We start from the raw sequence: 26,135 nt of genomic DNA, 5'->3' as shown, positions 1-26,135 counted from the left end.
ATGCTATAGGCGTCACTACAGACCCGGGTTAGATCCCTGCAGGCTGACCTCGGTCGTCATTTAACCCTCTAAGTTTATTTAGTCTTAAAAATGTCTCTCTCCTGGAAATGCGTGTGAGTAAGAACAAAGTAAGCTTTAGTGTCACATTCTCTGGTCAATTCTATGGTACGGCAAACAGGTCATGTATATTTTGGAGGGTCAGGGTGTGGTCAATCAAATGATGTTTCCACTCCCCATGGGAACACGGACTGGACCAGGGCTAAAACTCAAATCTAAAAACCACCAACCATATTCAGACAATGGACTGCTGTCGTCATGGCAACACTGGAGGGGCGTGAAAAGCATTTAAGGAGGAATTAGGGGGGGGGGGGGGATAACATGTGCGAAACACTAATCCTGCTGGACAATAGTCTGGTGGGAGATAAAGACAGTGCACTGCAGGCTTGGAGTGACAGCTTTAGATAGGCTCCATTAGGACTGGGATAAGGACTCCATTAGGACTGTGAGCCAGGACTCACATTCCACAAGTGCAGACTGGGAGAAGAGCTTCATACTCAGTGTGCATGTCCATGAGATACTGATGGTTCCAGTGGAGGGTCAGATGTGGGGGTGTAGACACAGGAATCGTTCAATTTGACCCCTCACTCATTCACACACAGGTATGAATGGGCAGTGTTGTGTGGGGAGTGGGATTTATGGCCATAAAAGTTGTATTGTATTATACTGAGTCACCTGCTCTCCTCTGGGTCCCCGAGGGCCTGGACGTCCGTCTGGCCCCTGTGGGAACAGGTCACAGTCAGGAGGGGAAAGGGGACAAAACAGCCTATTGAGGATATGTGCAACTCTCCCTCACAGTTACAAGCTTATAGCGTATAGCTATTTCTTCACATCACAATGTAATTCATCTACAGTCAGAAAGCCAAAAGAATGCACTGAGCAGCAGTTAGCTGTGGGGAGAGCCATTCACAATGAACAGAGCAGCGGCATGGGGAGAGTGGGGAGAGTAATTCATAAAAAACCTACTTGATCTCCCTTCAACCCGGGGGCACCGCACTTGTCTTTCTTCCCCTGGAAAACAGGAAAAAGCTGAGAAAAACTGCATTTTGACTGCGCTGAGCCTTTTTAAACAGTGGCGTGCCAGAGGATCATGGGCACTGGTTCAGACTGATATTATCTAGCTAGCATGTAGTGTAGAACAATCACTACTGTTTGTTGTCAGGGTAGCATTGGGACCTTGACCAGCTGTTTCTCTATGATTCAGAATCCAACCAATCATGGGTCAGTATTTTTTGCACATGTACTGTAATGAATTTAAGATCACCAAGTAGTACTGGTATCTCACCTTATCCCCTCTAGTGCCGGGCCGACCCTAAAACAACGGGAGAGAGCTCAATAAAAATCTTTACATCAGCTATAAGTAAACAATCTACCTGTGTAGATTGGTTTAGTCATGCATGCTCCAGTACCTCGATACCCTCCATCCCAGGCCTTCCGTTGATGCCAGGTTCCCCCTACAGTGACACCAGAGACCAGACAGTGAATGCATCCGTACAGCCATCAACCTATGTAAAAACACTGCTTCTGTCACTACAGATTATCTCAGGACAAAACAAAGAATTGACACAAAATCCTTTAGGACTTGGAGTACCGTCAGATCCTGACGGGCCTGTTTTCCCTGCAGATTAGATTAGATTACACAGGAATGGAGAGATCATTCCATCAGAGGACAGATTATTGGACAGAATATATTTTTTGGGGCCCTTTTTCATCCCTGGTTGTTCCCATAACATCTCCACGGTGTTTGTAAATGCGTGTGTGGGTGACTGTGAATCGTTCGGGCGTAAATCCCCTGTCTATGCTCTTTCTGTGACCTCTGTATATGATCAGCCTCAAACCCTGAGTAGTAGCCTATCTCAGTCTCAGTCAACTCAATAGTGTCAGAGGGCTCTATACCGTATAACCTCAGTCAACTCAATAGTGTCTGTCACGATTGTGTGGGAGTGAGACGGACCAAAACGCAGCATGTGGAAAATAAGCCATCTTATTTTATTTGAGAAGAAGGCAAAACGAAACAAAACACTTACAAACTAACAAAACAATAAACGACCGTGAAGCTATAAACGTAGTGCACACACACAGGCTACAAACGTTCAACATAATTCCCCACCACAAACTAAAGCCTATGGCTACCTTAAATATGGCTCCCAATCAGAGACAACAGAAACCAGCTGTCTCTAATTGGGAACCCATTCAGGCAACCATAGACTTTCCTAGACAACTACACACAACATAGACACAGCTAGACAACTATACTAAACATAAACCCAACTACTCTAAATAAACCCCCTAAACCTTACAATCACCCTGGACACTACAAAACCCACATAAATACCCATGTCACACCCTGACCTAACTAAAATAATAAAGAAAACAAAGAATACTAAGGCCAGGGCGTGACAGTGTCAGAGGGCTCTGTACCGTATAACCTCAGTCAACTCAATAGCGTCAGAGGGCTCTGTACCGTATAACCTCAGTCAACTCAATAGTGTCAGAGGGCTCTATACCGTATAACCTCAGTCAACTCATTAGTGTCAGAGGGCTCTCTACTGTATAACCTCAGTCAACTCAATAGTGTCAGAGGGCTCTGTACCGTATAACCTCAGTCAACTCAATAGTGTCAGAGGGCTCTGTACCGTATAACCTCAGTCAACTCAATAGTGTCAGAGGGCTCTGTACCGTATAACCTCAGTCAACTCAATAGTGTCAGAGGGCTCTGTACCGTATAACCTCAGTCAACTCAATAGTGTCACATCAAATCAAATTTTATTGGTCACATACACATGGTTAGCAGATGTTAAAGCGAGTGTTGTGAAATGCTTGTGCATCTAGTTCCGACAGTGCAGTAAAATCTAACAAGTAATCTAAAAATTCTCCAACAACTACCTAATACACACAAATCTAAAGGGGTGAATGAGAATATGTACATATAAATATATGGATGACCGATGGACGAGCGGCATAGGCAAGGTGCAATAGATGGTATAAAATACAGTTGAAGTCGGAAGTTTACATACACATAGGTTGGAGTATTTCAACCACTCTACAAATTTCTTGTTAAAAAACTATTGTTTTGGCAAGTCGGTTAGGACATCTACTTTGTGGCTGACACAAGTAATTTTTCTGTTTACAGACAGGTTATTTCACTTATAATTCACTGTATCACAATTCCAGTGGGTCAGAAGTTTACACTAAGTTGACTGTGCTTGGAAAATTCTAGAACATGATGTCATGACTTTAGAAGCTTCTGAGAGGCTAATTGACATAATTTGAGTCATCTGAAGGTACCACGTTCATCTTTACAAACAATAGTACGCAAGTATAAACACCATGGGACCACGCATCCGTCATAACGCTCAGGAAGGAGACGCGTTCAGTCTCCTAGAGATGAACGTACTTTGGAGCGGAAAGTCCAAATCAATCCCAGAACAACAGCAAAGGACCTTGCGAAGATGCTAGAGGAAACAGGTACAAAAGTATCTATATCCACAGAAAAACGAGTCCTATATCAACATAACCTTAAAAGGTCACTCAGCAAGGAAGAAGCCACTGCTCCAAAACCGCCATAAAAAAGCCAGAATACGGTTTGCAACTACATATGGGGACAAAGATCGTCCTTTTTGGAGAAATGTCCTCTGGTCTGATGAAACAAAAATAGAACTGTTTGGCCACAATGACCATCGTTATGTTTGGAGGAAAAAGGGGGAGACTTGCAAGCCGAAGAACACCATCACAACCGTGAAGCACGGGGGTGACAGCATCATGTTGTGGGGGTGTTTTGCTGCAGGAGGGACTGGTGCACTTCACAAAATAGATGGTATCACGAGGAAGGAAAATTATGTGGATATATTGTAGCAACATCTCAAGACATCAGTCAGGAAGTTAAAGCTTGGTCGCAAATGGGTCTTCCAAATGGACAATGACCCCAAGCATACTTCCAAAGACGTGGAAAAATGGCTAAGGACAACAAAGTCAAGGTATTGACAACATTAATCGGAATGGCCGATTAATTAATTTCAAGTTTTCATAACAATCGGAAATCGGTATTTTTGGACATCGATTTTTATATATATTTTTTTACACCTTTATTTAACTAGGCAAGTCAGTTAAGAACACATTCTTATTTTCAATGACGGCCTAGGAACGGTGGGTTAACTGCCTTGTTCAGGGGCAGATTTTTACCTTGTCAGCTTGGGGATTCAATCTTGCAACCTTACGGTTAACTAGTCCAACGCTCTAACCACCTGCCTTACATTGCACTCCACGAGGAGCCTGCCTGTTACGCGAATGCAGTAAGAAGCCAAGGTAAGTTGCTAGCTAGCATTAAACTTAACTTATAAAAAACAATCAATCAATCATAATCACTAGTTAACTACACATGGTTGATGATATTACTAGTTTATCTAGCGTGTCCTGCGTTGCATATAATCGATGCGGTGCGCATTCGCGAAAAAGGACTGTCGTTGCTCCAATGTGTACCTAACCATAAACATCAAAGCATTTCTTAAAATCAATACACAAGTATATATTTTTAAACCTGCATATTTAGTTAATATTGCTTGCTAACATGAATTTATTTTAACTAGGGAAATTGTATCACTTCTCTTGCAACAGAGTCAGGGTATATGCAGCAGTTTGGGCCGCCTGGCTCGTTGCGAACTGTGTGAAGACTATTTCTTCCTAAAAAAGACAGCCAACTTCGCCAAATGGGGGATGATTTAACAAAAGCGTATTTGCGAAAAAAGCCTAATCGTTGCACGACTGTACCTAACCATAAACATCAATGCATTTCTTAAAATCAATACACAGAAGTATATATTTTCAAACCTGCATATTTAGCTAAACGAAATTCAGGTTAGCAGGCGATATTAACCAGGTGAAATTGTGTCACTTCTCTTGCGTTCATTGCACGCAGAGTCAGGGTATATGCAACAGTTTGGGCCGCCTGGCTCTTTGCGAACTAATTTGCCAGAATTTTACGTAATTATGACATAACATTGAAGGTTGTGCAATGTAACAGGAATATTTTGACTTATGGATGCCACCCGTTAGATGAAATACGTAACGGTTCCGTATTTCACTGAAAGAATAAACGTTTTGTTTTCGAGATGATAGTTTCTGGATTCGACCATATTAATGACCTAAGGCTCTTATTTCTGTGTGTTATTATGTTATAATTAAATCTATGATTTGATAGAGCAGTCTGACTGAGCGATGGTAGGTACCAGCAGGCTCGTAAGCATTCATTCAAACAGCACTTTCGTGCGTTTGCCAACAGCTCTTCGCAATTCTTCAAGCATTGCGCTATTTATGACTTCAAGCCTATCAACTCATGAGATTAGGCTGGTGTAACCGATGTGAAATGGCTAGCTAGTTATCGGGGTGCGCGCTAATAGCGTTTCAAACATCACTCGCTCTGAGACTTGGAGTAGTTGTTCCCCTTGCTCTGCATGGGTAACGCTGCTTCGAGGGTGGCTGTTGTCGATGTGTTCCTGGTTCGAGCCCAGGTAGCGGCGAGGAGAGGGATGGAAGCTATACTGTTACACTGGCAATACTAAAGTGCCTATAAGAACATCCAATAGTCAAAGGTATATGAGTATGCACCCTTGTGGGGTCCCAGTGTTGAGGGTCAGCGAAGTGGGGATGTTGTTTTCTACCTTCACCACCTCGGGGCGCCCCGTCAGAAAGTCCAGGACACAATTGTACAGGGCGAGGTTGAGACCCAGGACCTCCAGCTTGATGATGAGCTTGGAGGGTACTATGGTGTTGAATGCTGAGCTGTAGTCAATGAACAGCATTCTTACATAGGTATTCCTTTTGTCCAGATGGAATAGGGCAGTGTGCAGTGGTAAGGTGGAGGTGATATGCTCCTTGACTAGTCTCTCAAAGCACTTCACGATGACAGACGTCAGTGTCCGTGACGTGTCTGGTTTTCTTTTTGTAGTCTGTGGTTTCCTGTAGACCCTGCCACATACGCCTCGTGTCGTGTCTGAGCCGATGAATTGCGACTCCACTTTGTCCTTGTACCGGCATTTCGCTTGATTGCCTTGCGGAGGGAATAACTACACTGTTTATATTCAGCCATATTCTCAGACCTCTTTCCATGGTTAAATGCAGTGGTTTGCGCTTTCAGTTTTGCGCGAATGCCGCCATCCATCCACGGATTCTGGTTAGGGTAGGTTTTAATAGTCACAGTGGGTACAACATCTCCAATGCACTTCCTTATAAACTCATTCACCGAGTCAACGTATTGATCAATGTTGTTCTCTGAGGCTAACCGGAACATATCCCAGTCCGCGTGATCAAAACAATCTTGAAGCGTGGATTCCGATTGGTCAGACAAGCGTTGAATGGTTCTAGTCACTGGTATATCCTGTTTGAGTTTCTGCCTATAAGATGGTAGGAGCAAGATGGCGTCATGGTTGAATTGCCGAAGGGAGGACGGGGGGGGGGACTTGTATGCATCGAGGAAGTTAGAGTAGCAGTGATCGAGTGCATTACTCCCGCAGGTACTGCAATCAATATGCTGATAGAATTTAGGTAGCCTTGTTCTCAAATTTGCTTTGTTCAAATCCCCAGCTTCAATAAATGCAGCCTCAGGATATACAGTGGCTTGCAAAAGTATTCACCCATTCTTCAAGGCAAAACTTCTCCAGCTCCTTCAAGTTGGATGGGTTCCGCTGGTGTACAGCAACCTTTAAGTCATACCACAGATTCTCAATTGGATTGAGGTCTGGGCTTTGACAAGGCCATTCCAAGGCATTTAAATATTTCCCCTTAAACCACTCAAGTGTTGTTTTAGCAGTATGCTTAGGGTCATTGTCCTGCTGGAAGGAACCTCTGTCCCAGTCTCAAATCTCTGGAAGACAAACAGGTTTCCCTCAAGAATCTCCCTGTATTTAGCGCCATCCATCATTCCTTCAATTCTGACCAGTTTCCCAGTCCCTGCCGATGAAAACATTCTCACAGCATGATGCTGCCACCACCATGCTTGACTGTGGGGATGGTGTTCTCAGGGTGATGAGAGGTGTTGGGTTTGCGCCAGACATAGTGTTTTCCTTGATCGCCAAAAAGCGATACATCTGACCAGAGTACTCTCTTCCATATGTTTGGGGAGTCTCCCACATGCCTTTTGGCGAACACCAAGCGTGTTTTTTTTTTAAAGCAATGTGTAACGATCGTCGTAATCCTCCTCCTCGGACGAGGAGGAGAGGCGAGAAGGATCAGACCAATATGCAGAGTGGTTAGGGTTCATATTTAATGAAAATAGACTGAACACTTAACATACAAAACAACAAACGTGACAAACCGCAAACAGTCCCGTATGGTACTAACACAGACACGCGATACAACCACCCACAAAAACCACGTGAATCACCGGCTGCCTAAGTATGATTCTCAATCAGGGACAACGATTTACAGCTGTCTCTGATTGAGAATCATACTCGGCCGAACACAAACAACCCGACATAGAAAAATAACACATGGACAACCCACCCCAACTCACGCCCTGACCAACTAAATAAACACAAGAAAAAGGAAAAACAGGTCAGGAACGTGACACAATGGCTTTTTTCTGGTCACTGTTCCATAAAGCTCAGCTCTGTGGAGTGTACAGCTTAAAGTGGTCCTATGGCCAGATACTCCAATCTCCGCTGTGGAGCTTTACAGCTCCTTCATGGTTGTCTTTGGTCTCTTTTTTTATCCTCTCTGATTAATGCCTTCCTTGCCTGGTACATGAGTCTTGTTGGGCGGCCCTCTCTTGTCAGGTTTTCTGTGGTGCCATACTCTTTAAATTTTTTAATAATGGATTTAAATGATGCTCCGTGGGATGTTCAAAGTTTCAGATATTTTTTTATAACCCAATCCTGATCTGTAATTCTCCACAACTTTGTCCCTGACCTGTTTGGAGATCTCCTTTGTCTTCATGGTGCCGCTTGCTTGGTGGTGCCCTTTGCTTCGTGGTGTTGCAGACATGTGACGCTTAAATAAAGTCCACCTGTGTGCAATCTAACTAATTATGTGACTTCTGAGGGTAACTGGTTGCACCAGATCTTATTTAGGGGATTTTAATATTTTTTAACCTTTATTTAACTAGGCAAGTGAATTTTTTTATTTTCAATGACGACCTAGGAACAGTGGGTTATAACTGCCTTGTTCAGGGGCAGAACGACAGATTTGTGCCTTGTCAGCTCGGGGATTAGAACTTGCAGCCTTTCGGTTACTAGCCCAATGCTCTAACCACTGGCTACCCTGCCACCCCACTAGGCTACCCTACCGGCTTCATAGCAAAGGGGATGGTATTCATCCCCTTTGCACACATGCACACACTAATCTTCCATTTTAATTTTTTTATAATTTTTTGAAACAAGTTATTTTAATTTCACTTCACCAATTTGGACTATTTTGTGTATGTCCATTACATGAAATCCAAATAAAAATCGATTTAAATTACAGGTTGTTGTAATGGGTCCTATGTGTAGCTGGTGTCGAGAGTAAGGTGCAGGACAGCAGATATGAGTAATCAACGTACTTTTACTCAAAATGTAAAATATACAAAGTAACAAATACACACCAGTATAGACCGAAAATACAATAAACAATCACTCACAAAAAACCATGGGGGAACAGAGGGTTAAATAATGAACAAGTAATTGTGGGATTGAAATCAGGTGTGTAAAACAAAGACAAAACAAATGGAAAATTAATGGTGGATCGGCGGTGGCTAGAAGGCCGATGACGTCGACACCGAACGCCGCCCGAACAAGGAGAGGGACCGACTTCAGCGGAAGTCGTGACAGTTGTAATGCAACAAAATAGGAAAAACGCCAAGGGAGATGAATACTTTTGCAAGGCATGTTATGGTTTCCTGTTTACATATAGTCCAGTGAAGTTCCTTGAGGGACGTTGTGGTGTCTGCTTGAGGGGGAATGTACACAGCTGTGACGATAACTGATGAGAATTCTCTTGGGAGGTAATATGGCCGGCATTTGATTGTAAGGAATTCTAGGTCGGGTGAGCAGAAGGACTTGAGTTCCTAAAAGCCTCTTTAAGCCTCTCTTCAAAAGGCCTGCTAGTCAAAACACACAAAGGCCCTCTACGCTATTATTTTATTTAACTTCGTCCCTCGCACAGTACAGGCCTGCTACACTTGCAGTGTGGGGGTTAGGAATGGGGTGCTAACCCTGGGAGAGCCCCTGGTTGCATACAGAGGGGTGTGTAGGGGGGTTACAGGATATGGTTGTCCAACTGGTGAACTTGCCAGTAATAACACAGACCTGTCTGAGGATTACTGCTCCTCTGTACTGCAGAGTAAACCTCTGTCAACCTGGACACCTCAGACACACCAGATCCGACACACAGAAACAACACTAGGAAATATGAAGGGAAGATTTCAGGTCAATTTCATGTAAATTCAGTCAAACCAGTCATTGCTTTTCAAGAGGAAAATTGGAATTGAAATTTCAGTGTACTTCCTGAACTGATAGTTATAGTGTATGACGTTGACTGGCTACTAGAGGATGCTTTTGATGAATTAAGGCCACTCATTTGTAAATAACTCCTTTCACCTGGTCTTAATTGAAAGGAGAAAACAAAAACCAGCAGACACTAGGATTTCTGTGGAATGAGTTCGACACCATCTAGGTTAGCTGATGAGACAGATAAGGAAGTGGACTCACTAGGCTTCTAGGGATACCTCTCTCTCCTATATCACACAGACAAGACGTTGGCTGTGGGCACTGAAACCAAGATAATTATTTTATAGATTTTTTATTTAACCTTTATTTAACTAGTCAGTTAAAAACAAATTCTTATTTAAAATGACGGCCTACCAAGAGGCAAAAGGCCTCCTGTGAGGACAGGGGCTGGGATTGTAAGCATTTCACCTGTTGTATTCGGCGCATGTGACAAATACAATTTGATTAAAAACACAAATGTAGGACAAAACACACATCACGACAAGAGTGCCACCACAGCACTACATAAAGAGAGACCTAACACAACAACACAGAATGGTAGCAACACAACATGGCAGCAGCACAAACATGGTACAAATATTGTTGGGCACAGACAACAAACAGCACAAAGGGCAAAAAAGTAGAGACAACAATACATCACGCGATGTAAGAGAAGCAACATTTAAATATACACCTCAGAGATAATTATCTTTGCATTCCAAATGGATGATTACAAAAAAAGGCACTTACCCCTGTGTTGACAAGCGCATTCTAAAAAATAATAGCTCACACTCGATGCTCAGTAATGTATGTTTCAATTTAGCCATTTTAATCCTGTTCAGTCATCTCACTGCATGAGCTCTACTGAACTGGGAATTAGGGTTTGAGGGAAAATATAAACATCTGGAATTGTATAGCAATGTCAAGACATGTTGGTATCCTTGAGGATAGATCACTCCCACCACTCACCAGTTCTTTAAAGTGTTTATCCTCCAGCAGGTTGTCTGTGAGGCTGAGGACGTGCTGCTGTGGTGGGTGCTGGCGATGGAACGTAGCCTGGCGTTGGTGGGCCAGTCCCTGCCTGGGTAGTCCCGACAGCCTGATGGTGAACAGACACATGTTGTGGTTATTGGCCTCGGCCGCAGCACTGGGGCTGCGGGGATGGTTCACGCTGTCGGTCATCAGCAACGTCACCCTCAGGCTGTTAGCCGCTGTCTCACGGCTAAACACCTGGGTTTTATAATAGTTCCATTGGACTTTGGTGTTGGGTCTCATACTTGTTTTTTGGTTTGGAGCAATTTGTTCTACTTTCTTTGAATAGTCCCCTATAGATGGTCAAACTATCAACAGACGTTTGTATGCAACCCTGTTGGCTTGGGGCTAGAGCTTGGGCTAGGTTTAGTGGATAGTTAGTTAAAAGTTAGTTGATGGTTAGTTTAACATCCATCAATCATCTGTAGGGGACCAAATAAAGTGTTACAGATAATGATATGCTGACCTGTGTAGCGTTAGTGACGGCGTAGGCTGAGTAGGTTCCTTGTCCGATGTAGGCCATGGACGCCACTCTGCTCTGGAACACATGCTGCCAGTCCCGGAAGTTGTGCTCCAGAGACACAGAGCTAGAAGAAGATGGAGAGAAGTTAGACGGAAAGCAGTTAGACGGAGAGCAGTTAGACGGAGAGCAGTTAGACGGAGAGCAGTTAGACGGAGAGCAGTTAGACGGAGAGCAGTTAGACGGAGAGCAGTTAGACGGAGAGCAGTTAGACGGAGAGCAGTTAGACGGAGAGCAGTTAAATGGAGAGCAGTTAGATGGAGAGCAGTTAGACGGAGAGCAGTTAGACGGAGAGCAGTTAAATAGAGAACAGTTAAATAGAGAGCAGTTAAACGGAGAGCAGTTAAACGGAGAGCAGTTAGACGGAGAGCAGTTAGACGGAGAGCAGTTAGACGGAGAGCAGTTAAACGGAGAACAGTTAAACGGAGAGCAGTTAGACGGAGAGCAGTTAGACGGAGAGCAGTTAGACGGATAGCAGTTAAATAGAGAACAGTTAAACGGAGAACAGTTAAACGGAGAGCAGTTAAACGGAGAGCAGTTAAACGGAGAGCAGTTAAACGGAGAGCAGTTAGACGGAGAGCAGTTAGACGGAGAGCAGTTAGACGGAGAGCAGTTAGACGGAGAGCAGTTAGACGGAGAGCAGTTAAATAGAGAACAGTTAAACGGAGAACAGTTAAACGGAGAGCAGTTAAACGGAGAGCAGTTAGACGGAGAGCAGTTAGACGGAGAGCAGTTAAATGGAGAACAGTTAAACGGAGAACAGTTAAACGGAGAACAGTTAAACGGAGAGCAGTTAAACGGAGAGCAGTTAAACGGAGAGCAGTTAGACGGAGAGCAGTTAGACGGAGAGCAGTTAGACGGAGAGCAGTTAGACGGAGAGCAGTTAGACGGAGAGCAGTTAAATAGAGAGCAGTTAAATAGAGAGCAGTTAAATAGAGAGCAGTTAAATAGAGAGCAGTTAAATAGAGAGCAGTTAGATGGAGAGCAGTTAGATGGAGAGCAGTTAGATGGAGAGCAGTTAAATAGAGAGCAGTTAGACGGAGAGCAGTTAAATAGAGAGCAGTTAAATAGAGAACAGTTAAACGGAGAGCAGTTAAACGGAGAGCAGTTAGACGGAGAGCAGTTAGACGGAGAGCAGTTAGACGGAGAGCAGTTAAATAGAGAGCAGTTAAATAGAGAGCAGTTAAATAGAGAGCAGTTAAATAGAGAGCAGTTAGATGGAGAGCAGTTAGATGGAGAGCAGTTAGATGGAGAGCAGTTAAATAGAGAGCAGTTAGACGGAGAGCAGTTAAATAGAGAGCAGTTAAATAGAGAACAGTTAAACGGAGAGCAGTTAAACGGAGAGCAGTTAGACGGAGAGCAGTTAGACGGAGAGCAGTTAGACGGAGAGCAGTTAAATAGAGAGCAGTTAAATAGAGAACAGTTAAACGGAGAGCAGTTAAACGGAGAGCAGTTAGACGGAGAGCAGTTAGACGGAGAGCAGTTAGACGGAGAGCAGTTAGACGGAGAGCAGTTAAACGGAGAGCAGTTAAACGGAGAGCAGTTAAACGGAGAGCAGTTAGACGGAGAGCAGTTAGACGGAGAGCAGTTAGACGGAGAGCAGTTAGACGGAGAGCAGTTAGACGGAGAGCAGTTAGACGGAGAGCAGTTAGACGGAGAGCAGTTAGACGGAGAGGTTAGACGGAGAGGTTAGACGGAGAGCAGTTAGACGGAGAGCAGTTAGACGGAGAGCAGTTAGACGGAGAGCAGTTAGACGGAGAGCAGTTAGACAGAGAGCAGTTAGACAGAGAGCAGTTAGACAGAGAGCAGTTAAATAGAGAGCAGTTAAATGGAGAGCAGTTAAATGGAGAGCAGTTAAATGGAGAGCAGTTAAATGGAGAGCAGTTAGATGGAGAGCAGTTAAATAGAGAACAGTTAAATAGAGAGCAGTTAAATAGAGAACAGTTAAACAGAGAGCAGTTAAACGGAGAGCAGTTAGACGGAGAGCAGTTAGACGGAGAGCAGTTAGACGGAGAGCAGTTAAACGGAGAACAGTTAAACGGAGAGCAGTTAAACGGAGAGCAGTTAGACGGAGAGCAGTTAGACGGAGAGCAGTTAGACGGAGAGCAGTTAGACGGAGAGCAGTTAGACGGAGAGCAGTTAGACGGAGAGCAGTTAGACGGAGAGCAGTTAGACGGAGAGCAGTTAGACGGAGAGCAGTTAAACGGAGAGCAGTTAGACGGAGAGCAGTTAGACGGAGAGCAGTTAGACGGAGAGCAGTTAAATGGAGAGCAGTTAAATGGAGAGCAGTTAAATGGAGAGCAGTTAAATAGAGAGCAGTTAGATGGAGAGCAGTTAGATGGAGAGCAGTTAAATGGAGAGCAGTTAAATGGAGAGCAGTTAGGGTTACGTGACTTGCTTGTGGGCACAAGGGCAGAAGATTACATCTACAGTGGGATACTAATACCAGCAACACACTGATTGCCAGCCCAACACCAACCAGACGTTTGTCCCGTCTGTCATGGGATAGAACCCTTGACTCTCTGGTTGCTAGCTCATCTCTCTAACCTCTACAGTACCAAACTGCTGTACTGCAGCGCAGCTAGCATCATCCTCAGTCTCCAACCTGCTGCCTGGATCTGCAAGAGCCATGTGCTGAAATGCAAGACAAAGTTTTTCTGCTTCTCAAACAGCAGCACCTTGGCCTTATCTGAGCTGTCCAGGATGAACATGATCTCCACGGGGCAGATCACAACTATTGGGGAGGGGGAGAGAAAGATGGAGAGAAAATGGGTGGAAAGAGAGACGGGGTGGAGAGGATGGAAGGATAATGAATACATTAAGGAATTAATGAACGAATGGATGGATGGATGAAGAAAGTCCACTTTCTGGAACCCACTAACTTATTCCTTCATTTTGGAGAACCTGGTTGTCATCTCTCTGGCCCATCATCCTCCTGTATATATATATATATATATATATATACAGACAGACAGACGCAGTCACAGAAGAGTGCTATGACTTATGTACACACTAGAGGGCGCCAACACCATAACACACAACACTAAATAATGCCAGATCAATTTGGGCCAGTGTGATATCATAATTTGTTTGCAAGCAAAGGAAACAGGTTGCACATGAAGCCTCCAGTGAGGGAATAGCTGCCGGTGTGACATAAGGACTACCCAGGGAACCAGAACCACTGCTCTCTGTCAGATCTTCTGTTTCATTCACCAGATCGAACGGATTCTGATGCCAAGTTATTCCCAGTTACATTTTGCCTCTATAGCAGTAATTTGCAGGATATGGTCAAACACCATTTTTTCTTCTGAAATTTTACCCATTAATTCCAAAAAAGTTTTACATTTCTTGAATTCCATTTCAATTGATTTATTTCATATCAAATAATTAATTGTAAATATGTTATTATAAATGTGTAATTCCTGAGAATTATTCTGAGTACTAGTTCATGCTCCCAAATCAATGGATTGATTAATTTAAAAGCACAAACAACCCTGAACTCATCATCAAAATGACAGGGTTACTCATTATCATTCAAAAATATATTTGCATTTCAATCTGCAACACAACATGCAACACATGCGATTGTCATTGGATAGCCTACAACAAATTTCACTCTGGAAATGACTTGATGTTCAATAGCCTACAGTGCACTTGACAAGAATGTTACATAACATAGTTTCAAATCAATTAAACCGTACCTGGATTCTTATTCAAATACAATGAATCACAGTAATAGTCAGCTAATTTGGTCTGAATGACATAGTCCAGTGGGCAACCTTTTTATCCCCAGTTCAGTCCTAAAGCAGGAGAGAGCAACCGTGATCAACCTGCTCGAATCGATTCAAACCTGCACGAGGGGGCTGACTGGGAACACTGCATTTTTATGAAGCGCACCGCCAATCACACTGTTGTCAAACGGATTGACGGAAAGACATATGAGTACAGGTTATTGCACATTCTTGATAACATCAATAGTTCATCTGTTTTCTTCACTCTACAACCTGGTTTTGTCAGTCATCATTCATAGCAACTAAACCATGTTGTGGCCTATCAACGTGCAACATCCCTCCCACCCAACCGCTAATGTTATTAATGTGCTACTTAAATAAATAACCTTAATTGGACTACTGTATATGTTTATATTCATATCTGTAGACTACGGAGTCTCATTGAACCCACAGACGGTCATGGTGAACCTCTGTTCCCCCCCCCCCCCCCCCCGGTTCAGAGTGATCAAGTTTCTAGCATGATCCATTGAGTCAAATATCAATCCTCACTGACATGCCTGTAAAAGTCGACAGGGGAAATATGGCTCTAAATATGATTTATAGGTAAAACACATGAGTACTGTAGAACTGGAGCAAATGCTTACTGTCAGCCAAATACTTTCAAAACCTGGAGGTGCACTTGATTTAACTTGCCCGGTAGGCTAGCCTACAATAAAGCCAATGTAATAATCCCAAAAGTGCAAACACGTCCCACCTTGTATGTTGGTCAAACTAATTAAATCAAGTGCAACTCAAGAGTTTGAGTTATAATGTTGACCTAGGTCTGGAGTACATGTAGGTCACCCAACTGCTACATTCTTAGAAAAAAGGGTTTCTAAAGGGTTCTTCGGATGTCCCCACAGGAGAACCGTTTTTGGTTCCATGTAGAACTCTCCGTGGAAAGGGTTCTATCTGGAACCAAAAAGGGTTCTTTAAAGGGTTCTCCAATGGGGACAGCCGAAGAACTCTTTTAGGTTCTAGATAGCACTTTTTTTCTAAGAGTGTAGGGATGGCGTGAATGATCTGTTAAAGGAAAGGAATAGGATGAACATATTATTGATCAATGACCATTGAGTAACATCTTGGACCCACTCCAAGCAGCAACCCAGCACTGTTCAGGGACTAGCAAGCACCAGACCTCATCTGGATGACTTCAATGTGAAAGAGACATCATCACTGTACCTGTCTCCTTCCTATAACTCACAGCACAGAGACATGGCCGAGAGGGTTGTCATGCCAACTCCTGAGGACGTAAATAAAAAACGTCTGCGAAAGAGGGATTGCTCCAACTGAAAAGGTTAACAATCTTCCCATGAGATGTATCAGGTTTGGTGCAACAGGCCAGGACTACAGATGTTAACACAATATGTTTTTCTGAGATGTAACGAAGACACCTAGTGACTTCGTCAAGGTCACTCACTATCACAAGATCCCAGGTTCACAAACTTGCTCAAATTACAAATCACCAACCTATTGTGAGCGGACCAAGTATTTGGGCGTCACTCTAAAGCGGAAGGTGGAACAAACGAGTCAGGAGTAGGTTTTCTTGATTGAACAAAGTTCTATATTGAGGGCATTTGGACAACACAAACACTCCAACAGAATCAATGAAACTCTCCAAAGGAACAAAACATATATCTTCTTCTCCAGAGCAAAACAGGAACACAATATGATTGTCTTTAAATTACAACAAAAAGTCACGACATTGTCACCGTCTTAATGGTTCTTCCTAGATAGCTCCTCTGTCTCGGTGGCCATCTTCCAGAGATAGTTCGCCCTCTTGCTGGTTCCATACTCTCTCTTATAGGGGAAGGAGAATATCTCATTAGTAGTGTCAGCTGTGCTTAATTGCCTCTGGTTCACCTGTCTCCCATGCCTTGTTGGGCTACCATCCGTGAGCCCAGCCTGCCCTCTGGTGGTCCTTCCACATACCTTCCCCCTCAGGACCGAACCGGAGGGTCGGGCGCCAGACGCACCGTCTTGGTCGCGTCGGGACAGCGCGTCTGCATTCCCGTTCCTCGATCCGGCCCTGTGGATGACATGGAAAGAGAACGGTTGTAAAGACAAAAACCATCTGGCTATTCTGTTGTTATTGTTTCTCTTACCAGCCATCCACGTGAGGGGCGCATGGTCCGTAACTAAAGCAAACCTCCGACCCAGTAGGTAGTACCGGAGATAATCGAGGGCCCACTTAATGGCTAAGGCCTCTTTCTCTACGGTAGCATACCTCTGTTCCCGATCGCTGAGCTTCCTACTTATGAAGAGAATCGGCTTCTCTGCTTCGCCTTTACCCTGAGCTAGTACGGCCCCGAGCCCTGTATCCGAGGCGTCGACCTGCACAATGAACTCTTGTGAGAAGTCCGGAGCCTGTAGGACGGGATCAGAACACAGACCATCTTTTAGCGATTGAAAGGCCTCTTCCGTCTCGTCTTTCCACTCTACCTGGTTTGGCAAGTTTTTCTTGATGAGGTTTGTGAGGGGATTGGCAATGGTTGCATATCCCGGGATAAAACGGCGATAATATCCCGTTATCCCTAAGAAGGCCCGAACGTCCCGCTTGGTCCGGGGTCGCGGCCAGTCCCGAATTGCCCTGGTCTTCTCTGCCTGTGGGCGTATTTTCCCATTCCCCACGGTGTACCACAGGTATTCCGCTTCGGACAGACCCAGGCAGCATTTATTTGGATTGGCCGTCAACCCTGTGGCTTCCAAACTCACGAGCACCGCCCGTAATCGCAGGAGGTGACTATCCCAGTCCTCGCTGTGGATAACCACATCGTCTATGTACGCCGCTGCATACTCTTGATGGGGCCGTAGAATGGCATCCATGAGGCGTTGGAAAGTTGCAGCGGCACCATGCAGTCCGAAGGGCATCCTCACATACTGGAAAAGCCCCTCTGGTGTGGCGAAGGCAGTCTTTGGGCGATCCTCCGGAGCCACCGGCACTTGCCAATATCCCTTCGTCAAATCCAGGGTGGTGATGAACTTGGCCTTTCCTAAGCGCTCCAAGAGTTCATCCACGCGGGGCATGGGATACGCATCGAATGTAGAGATGGCATTCACGGCCCTAAAATCATTGCAGAGTCTCATACTACCATCGGTTTTGGGGACCAGGACTATGGGACTGGACCACTCACTCGTCGATGGCTCGATCACACCCATCCTCAACATCTCCCTTACCTCGTTCTTAGCGATGACTCGGCGAGCCTCAGGAATCCTGTAAGGCCGGATATGCACCTTCTTGCCGGGTTCAGTGTGGATATGGTGGAACAGGACATCTGTTTGTCCTGGGAATGGAGAGAATATTCGACCGAAGTTCATAATCAGCTTGTCTAGCTGTCTTGACTGCTCCGGCAGGAGAGTTTGACCACGGCGCACCGGTGGTAGAGCCTCCTCTTTTCCTTTTCCCTCCAGGGCCATCAAAGCCACCTCCTCCTCTCTTCCATGGTACGACTTTAACAGATTTATGTGATAGAGTTGGACCTTCTTCCTTCTATCAGGTTGCTTGATGAGGTAATTGACCGGTGAGACCCTTTTCATTACCTCGTAGGGTCCCCTCCACTGTGCCAGCAAGCGATGTTCGGCCGTGGGCACGAGCACCATCACTTTCTCTCCCACGGTGAACTCACGGGGGGTCGCAGACTTATCATAGGCCCGGCCTTGGGTCCTTTGTGCCTTCTCCATATGCTCCTTGACTATGGGCCACACTGCTGACAGGCGGTCTCTCATCAGGGTAATATGTTCTATTGTGGATCGAAAGGGGCATGGTTGGGTCTCCCAGGTCTCCTTGGCTAAGTCGAGGATCCCTCGACAGGGTCTGCCATAGAGCAATTCAAACGGAGAGAATCCAGTGGATGCTTGGGGTACTTCTCGCAGGGCAAACATTAAGTGTGGGAGAAGCATGTCCCAGTTTTTCCCGTCTCGGGACACCACTCTTCTCAACATGCTTTTAATCGTTTTGTTCAAGCGTTCACACAACCCGTCTGTTTGAGGGTGGAATATGCTTGTACGTATCTGTTGAACCTGATACAACCGACACAAGTCCTTCATCAACCGCGACATGAATGGGGTTCCCTGATCAGTTAAGATCGTCTTGGGGAGGCCCACCCGAGAGAACATCATGAATAATTCCTTGGCAATTCCCTTTGACGACATGTTACGCAGGGGTATGGCCTCCGGGAACTTGGTAGCGTAATCTATGACCACTAGGATGTACTCGTGTCTTCTGGCGGATTTTGGGAGGGGTCCTACGAGGTCCATAGCTATGCGTTCAAAGGGAGTCTCTATGATGGGGAGAGGAATCAAAGGGTTACGCAGGTGTGGCCGTGGAGCTGTACGTTGACATTGATCACACGTCCTACAATACCTGGCCACATCCCGGGTGACCCGGGGCCAATAGAATCTCTGCATGATTCTGTCAATAGTCTTGTCTCTTGCCAGGTGTCCTCCTAGGACGTGGGAATGGGCTAACTGTAGAACTGTATCCCTGTATGGTCTAGGCACCATTAGTAATTCCTGGTTTTCCCCCCTTCGTCGTACGACCCAGTATAAGAGACCCCGCCTGATTGCATAGTAAGGAAGAGGGGGCTCACCTGATCCGTCGACGTTCCTCCCGTCGATCACCTTCACCTTCCTCATGGCCTCCCTTAGGTCTGGGTCTCTATGCTGCGAGGTGCCGAACTGTCCCTTTAATTCCTGGGGCAGATCAACCTCGGTAGAGGGATGTGGAGGATGTTCCCCATCCCCCTCAGGGGTGACCGATGAGAACCCCTTCCAGGTTCCCTCCTCGGATGGAGCTTCAAATACATCCCTTAGCGTCTGGTTGCTCCTTCCTTCCTGTGTAGTGTATAACCCTTCACAGGTGTCTTCATCGGTGGTTTCCTGGAATATTTGTCGTAAACGTTGGGTTGCTATTTCTTCCTCTGCTGCAGAGGACGAGGACGTAGCTACGTCTCCTTGTAGTACTACTATCTCGGGCTTGGATTTTCTCTTCTTTCCTGTTCCCCTTCTTTCCACGCATAACGTCATCTGCCGAAGCTCCTTATATAGGGGACAGTCTCTCCCGATCAATAATGGTACCTTCAGCTGGGGCACTTTCCCTGCCCTGACTGTACACCTTCCTTTTGGAGTGAGAATCGGCAGATTCACAGTGGGGTAATAGTGGGTGTCTCCATGGATACAGGATAAGGCTACTTTGTCTGGTAGCAGTATTGCGGAGGTCACCAGCCGCTCCTCTTCTAACGTAACCATACTTCCCGAGTCGAGAATGGCTACCACATCTTGTCCTTCGACTCGAACTGGAATCTCTGGGGCTGGAGCTATTTCTGCTAACCAACAGTGTTGATCCTGCCCCCTCAAATCGAGATGTGTGGGGGTGGGCAGTGATGACTCTGTGACCATGGGCTCGTCCTTGTTAGGACATTGAGGGGCATAATGGTTGGGAGACTGACATTTATAACACCGACCCTGCTGTGTGGGGGATGACTTCTCCCACCTCCGGAGGGGGTTTGGACGTTTCGGTGGTGGACGCGCCGGGGTGAGTCGGGGTACGGGATTGGAAGAATCCTTCCGTTCCTCCTTTTCATTTTTTAACAACTCCCCTGTAGACCGATATGTTTCCACCGCCTGTGCTATGTCGTCGGCTGACAACGGGTTGGCTTGCCCCACAACCCTTTTTAAGTCACTGGGTAATTCCCTCAATATCTTGTCCACTACAAGAGTCTCTATCACCTGTCCTACTCCCTTTTCAGGTTCTAGCCACTGTTTCATCAGTCGTATTAATGCAAAAATCTGGGAACGGACGGGTTTGTCAGCTGTGTAGGTCCATTGATGGAACTTTATGGCCCTATCTCTGGCAGTCAGCTGGTACCGGGATAGGATCTCGGTTTTTAGTCGCCCATAGTCTGCAGCTTCGCGGGCATCCAGGTCAAAATAGGCTTCCTGAGCCACCCCGGTCAAAAGAGGGGCTAATGTGCTCGCCCATTCTGTGGGCGGCCACTCTTCCAAGGTGGCCGTCCTTTCGAAGGTCATGAGGAAGGCCTCAATATCATCCTCCTTGGAGAGACGAGGTAAGATAGTGTGAGCAGCCGCTCTTGGCTTAACTCTAGGTTCTTCTCGCCGGCTCAGCTGTTGTTGCAGGAGTTCTATGGTTGTATGCTGTGCCGCGATCAATTGTTGTAGTAGGGCGTTATCCATCGTACTTGAATGGTTCCTCCTGGTCTACTGGAAGAATCTTGAATTACTCACTTATTCTTGTGTCACTCGTCCACCTAATGCCCACATTCTCCACCAATGTGAGCGGACCAAGTATTTGGGCGTCACTCTAAAGCGGAAGGTGGAACAAACGAGTCAGGAGTAGGTTTTCTTGATTGAACAAAGTTCTATATTGAGGGCATTTGGACAACACAAACACTCCAACAGAATCAATGAAACTCTCCAAAGGAACAAAACATATATCTTCTTCTCCAGAGCAAAACAGGAACACAATATGATTGTCTTTAAATTACAACAAAAAGTCACGACATTGTCACCATCTTAATGGTTCTTCCTAGATAGCTCCTCTGTCTCGGTGGCCATCTTCCAGAGATAGTTCGCCCTCTTGCTGGTTCCATACTCTCTCTTATAGGGGAAGGAGAATATCTCATTAGTAGTGTCAGCTGTGCTTAATTGCCTCTGGTTCACCTGTCTCCCATGCCTTGTTGGGCTACCATCCGTGAGCCCAGCCTGCCCTCTGGTGGTCCTTCCACACTATATTGACAATAGGACACAGGTGTTGGTGGCACTAGTAGCCTCATATATTTGTCTTTCACAGTACTTAAAATGTCACCCTGAGGAATCGGCCATAAACTTCCCTAGTTGAAGGGTGCTCATTAGCTGGAGGGGGCAGTGATCTACATCTACACTGTGACAGGGACCATGCTGCTTCTTCTTCCAGGCATTATAAAGATGTCAAACCACAGAACATGTCTGCCAAAAAGTTATACTTCTGAGAATGTTGAAGGAATGTTGCTTGATAACTGCATGGCTGGAATTGAAGTACTGGGTTGCTCTATTGGTTAGAGCAGGACACTAGCAAAATCCAAGGTTGTGGGTTCAATTCTCACAGGGATTACAAAGGCCTACACAAAATGTAAGAACTGTCCTATGCTGTAAGTCAATTTGGATGAAAGTGACTGCACAGTGGCATGTAGTGTTATTATTATTCAGTGTGGCTGTTGTGGAAGCCATGCTCTGGCACTGTGAGAGTGAGTACTGGGTCGGTAGCTGGGTTCAGGCTGGGTGTCTATCAGAATGTGTCTGATAGAACATGGAACCTTTAGAATGTGTCTGATGGTACACAGACCTTTAGAAAGTTGCAGATAGAACATGGAACTTTTAGAATGTTGAAGATAGAACATGGAACCTTTAGAATGTGTCTGATTGAACATGGAACCTTTAGAATGTTGCCATATTTATATCTGCAGCAACGCTCTGAACATTGGACTCTGTTGAACAACATGTCTAGTCATGACACTATTTGGTGTTCTTGCCTCTTGGATGACAGACTGTGCAAACTCCCAACTGATGGAGAGACAAGACAACCTGGGTTGGATACCTCTATTCTCCATCAGAGCCTGCTGTCTATAGTTTTGTTTCTTTGTTATCTCAGTCGCTGCACCCCAAGAGATGGCAGGAAGCCGCCCTTCAAACTCCCTGGCCTGTGGTGGCCAGGCACGACTCCAACACCATCATTAAGTTTGCTGATGACACAACAGTGGTAGGCCTGATCACCGACAACGATGAGACAGCCTATAGGGAGGAGGTCAGAGATCTGACCTCAAAATGTTTTACAGCTGCACCATCGAGAGCATCCTGACGGGTTGCATCACAGCCTGGCATGGCAACTGCTCGGCCTCCGACCGCAAGACACTACAGAGGGTAGTGCGGTAACGGAGCGCCAAGACTATTTGCATTGCCCCCCCCCCCCCCCCTCTGGGACGCTGCTGCTACTCTGTCATCTATGCATAGTCACTTGAATAACTCTACAAAATAGCCTCCAACACTCTACTCAACAATTTGGATGCAGTCTATCACAGTGCCATCCGTTTTGTCACCAAAGCCCCATATACTACCCACCACTGCGACCTGTATGTGTTCGTTGGCTGGCCCTCGCTTCATACTCATCGCCAAACCCACTGGCTCCAGGTCATCTACAAATCTCTGCTAGGTAAAGCCCCACCTTATGTCAGCTCACTGGTCACCATAGCAGCACCCACCCGTAGCACGCGCTCCAGCAGGTATATGTCACTGGTCACCCCCAAAGCCAATTCTTCCTTTGGCTGCCTCTCCTTCCAGTTTTCTGCTGCCAATGACTGGAACAAACTGCAAAAATCTCTGAAGCTGTAGACTCTTACCTCCCTCACTAGCTTTAAGCACCAGCTGTCAGAGCAGCTCACAGATCACTGCACCTGTACATAGCTTATCTGTAAATAGCCCATCCAATCTACCTCATCCCCATACTGTATTTATTTATCTTGCTCCTTTGCACCCCAGTATCTCTACTTGCACATTCATCTTCTGCACACCCTACCATTCCAGTGTTTAATTGCTATATTGTAGTTACTTCGCCACCATGGCCTATTTATTGCCTTACCGCTCTTATCCTACCTCATTTGCACATGCTGTATAAAGATTTTTTCTACTGTATTATTGATTGTATGTTTGTTTATTCCATGTGTAACTCTGTGTTGTTGTATGTGTTGAACTGCTTTGCTTTGTCTTGGCCAGGTCGCAGTTGCAAATTAGAACTTGTTCGCAACTAGCCTACCTGGTTATATTAAGGATAAGTAATACAGTGATAGTGTTGATGGTTATTTAGTCCCTACCTCACCACCTGGTGGTAAGAAGTGTGGTTCCAGCAGTACAGGAGCTTGTGTTGAACACTTTGTATCAACAGAGGGCGTTACAACACAGCCATGTATGCAGTAGACTAGAAGATGGTGGAAAGCCATTTTTAAGTCAGATTTGAAATACAGTATATATTGCAGAGACCCCTCTAGCTCAGTGACCAACTATATTCAGCCACGGACCAATTTTTTCTTGAGCGGAGGGTCAGAACATAATTACAAATCATTTGTAGACTGCAAACTGACCGCAAGAAGCAGATTTGCTAGTATTTTTAGTCTTGTCAAAAAAACAAAAGTGCTCAGAAAACTTGGAGGGGAAAATATATACATTTTTATTGAGGCAAGTCAGTTAAGAATAACTTATTTACAATGATGGCCTACTGCGGCAAAACCTTAACAACGCTGGGCCAAGTGTGCGCCGCCCTATGGGTAAACCAATCACAGCCGGTTGCGATACAGCTTGGAATTGAACCAGGGTCTGTAGTGACGCCTCTAGCACTAAGATGCAGTGCCTTAGACCCCTGTGCCACTTGGGAGCCCACCCCCCAAAATGTTTTGACTAGCCAGATGCTTTTACTGTTTAGGGCAGCCCTCATAACCCTCGCTGTTCAAGTTAATTAACTAAGGAGTAGACCCGCTAACGAGAATATTATAAACAGTCGAGGCAGTAACTTGGTTGAGTTAAGATAATAAAGCTTGATTTTAGTCGAGGATGATGATATCAAACAAATTGAGACACAGCTTATTTGGGGTTTATTAAGAATCTTGTTGTAATGACTAAAACAGACAGTTATAAAAGCATTCATTTTTATTTTCCATATGAAGAAATATAAGAAACTGTACATATCCATTTAACACTCATATACAAGTATATTTAAAAAGTGGAAAATAAGATCATGTTGACAATGATCTTTAGGAAGTAATGAATAAGCGCAAAGTGCTCATCCACTGGTGGCTATTTCAAATGGATAGTGCTGGGGGAAATCGTGGATGACTTTCAGGACATCATTGTACAGCTCCAGGTCTGGAAAGAAAATACAAATTAAAATGCTATTAGTTAAACCATTATGTGAAGAAAATAAAGAGATGTCAAACCAGTTGAACACAGTCTTTGCTATGTTTAAAAGTAGACTCTGCAAGAGGTCAATATCATCAAATACTGTGGGGCGACATCCTAGAAACACCATCAACAATAATTAAAATATTTCCTAGACCACCATTATTATTTATCCCAAATATGTGCTCTCCCTTGAGATATGCACACATTGGGAAGAGAACATATTTTGTTGACTTTGTTGCAGGAAGTCACCCTGCTGTGTATAATGTCATTTAGCAGTCTAACTTTGAGAACACATTCCCTTTTTCACAGGAGAGATTATGTACTTACCGAAAGGAATGCCTTTGTCTTCTCTGAGTATGTTGTATGCAGAGGCCATTATTGTCCCTTTGTTGGACACCATACCAAGCACCTCCACCACCCCGCTCAGCTCCTCATCAAGCTGGGGAAAAATAAACAATGTTACATCAGGCAATATACTAAACTCAAGTACAATGTTCACTTTCAGTTGAGTGTTGTCTTTGTCAGATATTTGTATTCTCAATTCCTAGCAGATAGCTACTTACTGTTCAACCAGTCTACTGTAGCTAGCTAGTTAGTTAGTTAAGTCTTGCAACTAACGTTAACGTTATAGAAACGCTGTGACTGTACTTACGGGCTCGTTGAGTTCCACTGATGCAGACTTCCCTTCTCCGTCCGAAAGACTGAATGATTTTCCTGTTGGGTGGATCTGTCATAGACAACAATGAATTGCGATTTCGTAATGCTAAGTGTCGAATTCCATTGCCAATTCTGGCCGTGTAGTCTGGTGTAACGTTACCACCACGAACCTTTCGTCAAGATAATACCGCCATCCAAATCAAATTGTATTTGTCACACGCGCGGAATACAACAGGAGTCGACTTTACAGTGACACACTTACTAGAAATCCATGTTATAGTGCTGAACTAACGGTGGACCAATAACACTAGCATATTACCTTCTCAACGCGTCCAACGAAGCAAATCGGCCTGCTGATATATCGAGACAGCATATCAGAGTTAATCCTGGCTTTTTGTAACTCGAAAACTGCCATTTCGAAAGATTTTGCTGTGCACAATTTGTAGCTACGATTGTATATCAGACAAGCAGGTTGTAGCGCGGGAAATATCATGTATGACGATGTTTCCGCATTGTTCTATGTTACATTCTTTCCCAGGATACAAGCTCGTATTAATTATCGTCCCTCATATTAATATTGAAATGCCAGCTGAAGGGATACTTTTATATAAATAAAACTTCAGTCATTTAAAAGTTTAGTATAATAACCAAACACCAGAATCCAAGCGATATATTGCGGTATAACCATTGTAAAACAAA

At 44.9% G+C, this 26,135-nt stretch overlaps 1 protein-coding gene across 3 annotated transcripts; it reads right to left on the bottom strand.

Annotated features, from left to right (window-relative positions):
* Window positions 1-686: 686 nt before the first annotated feature.
* On the bottom strand, window positions 687-26,133 carry LOC129831010 (replication protein A 14 kDa subunit-like). Of its 3 annotated transcripts, XM_055893981.1 has the most exons (7): window positions 25,756-25,837; window positions 11,014-11,134; window positions 10,485-10,614; window positions 1,467-1,511; window positions 1,343-1,369; window positions 1,024-1,068; window positions 687-777 (listed from the first exon to the last, which is right to left on the bottom strand). In XM_055893981.1, exons 2-7 carry the CDS (start codon window positions 11,094-11,096, stop codon window positions 694-696), a joined length of 414 nt encoding a protein of 137 aa, XP_055749956.1. In that variant the 5' UTR covers window positions 11,097-11,134; window positions 25,756-25,837; the 3' UTR covers window positions 687-693. The 3 variants fall into 3 exon arrangements, with proteins under 3 accessions (XP_055749956.1, XP_055749957.1, XP_055749955.1); XM_055893982.1 differs by lacking the exon at window positions 1,467-1,511; XM_055893980.1 differs by lacking the exons at window positions 687-777; window positions 1,024-1,068; window positions 1,343-1,369; ... (1 more) ...; window positions 10,485-10,614; window positions 11,014-11,134 and adding exons at window positions 24,456-24,743; window positions 25,107-25,218; window positions 25,432-25,506 and having other exon boundaries at window positions 25,756-26,133.
* Between the last annotated feature and the right edge of the window lie 2 nt (window positions 26,134-26,135).

Source organism: Salvelinus fontinalis, chromosome 32 (assembly GCF_029448725.1).
Source record: "Salvelinus fontinalis isolate EN_2023a chromosome 32, ASM2944872v1, whole genome shotgun sequence".
In the NCBI taxonomy this organism is placed as follows: domain Eukaryota; kingdom Metazoa; phylum Chordata; class Actinopteri; order Salmoniformes; family Salmonidae; genus Salvelinus; species Salvelinus fontinalis.
Note: the sequence above shows the minus strand (reverse complement) of the source record. Positions and strands in the feature narration are given on the sequence as shown.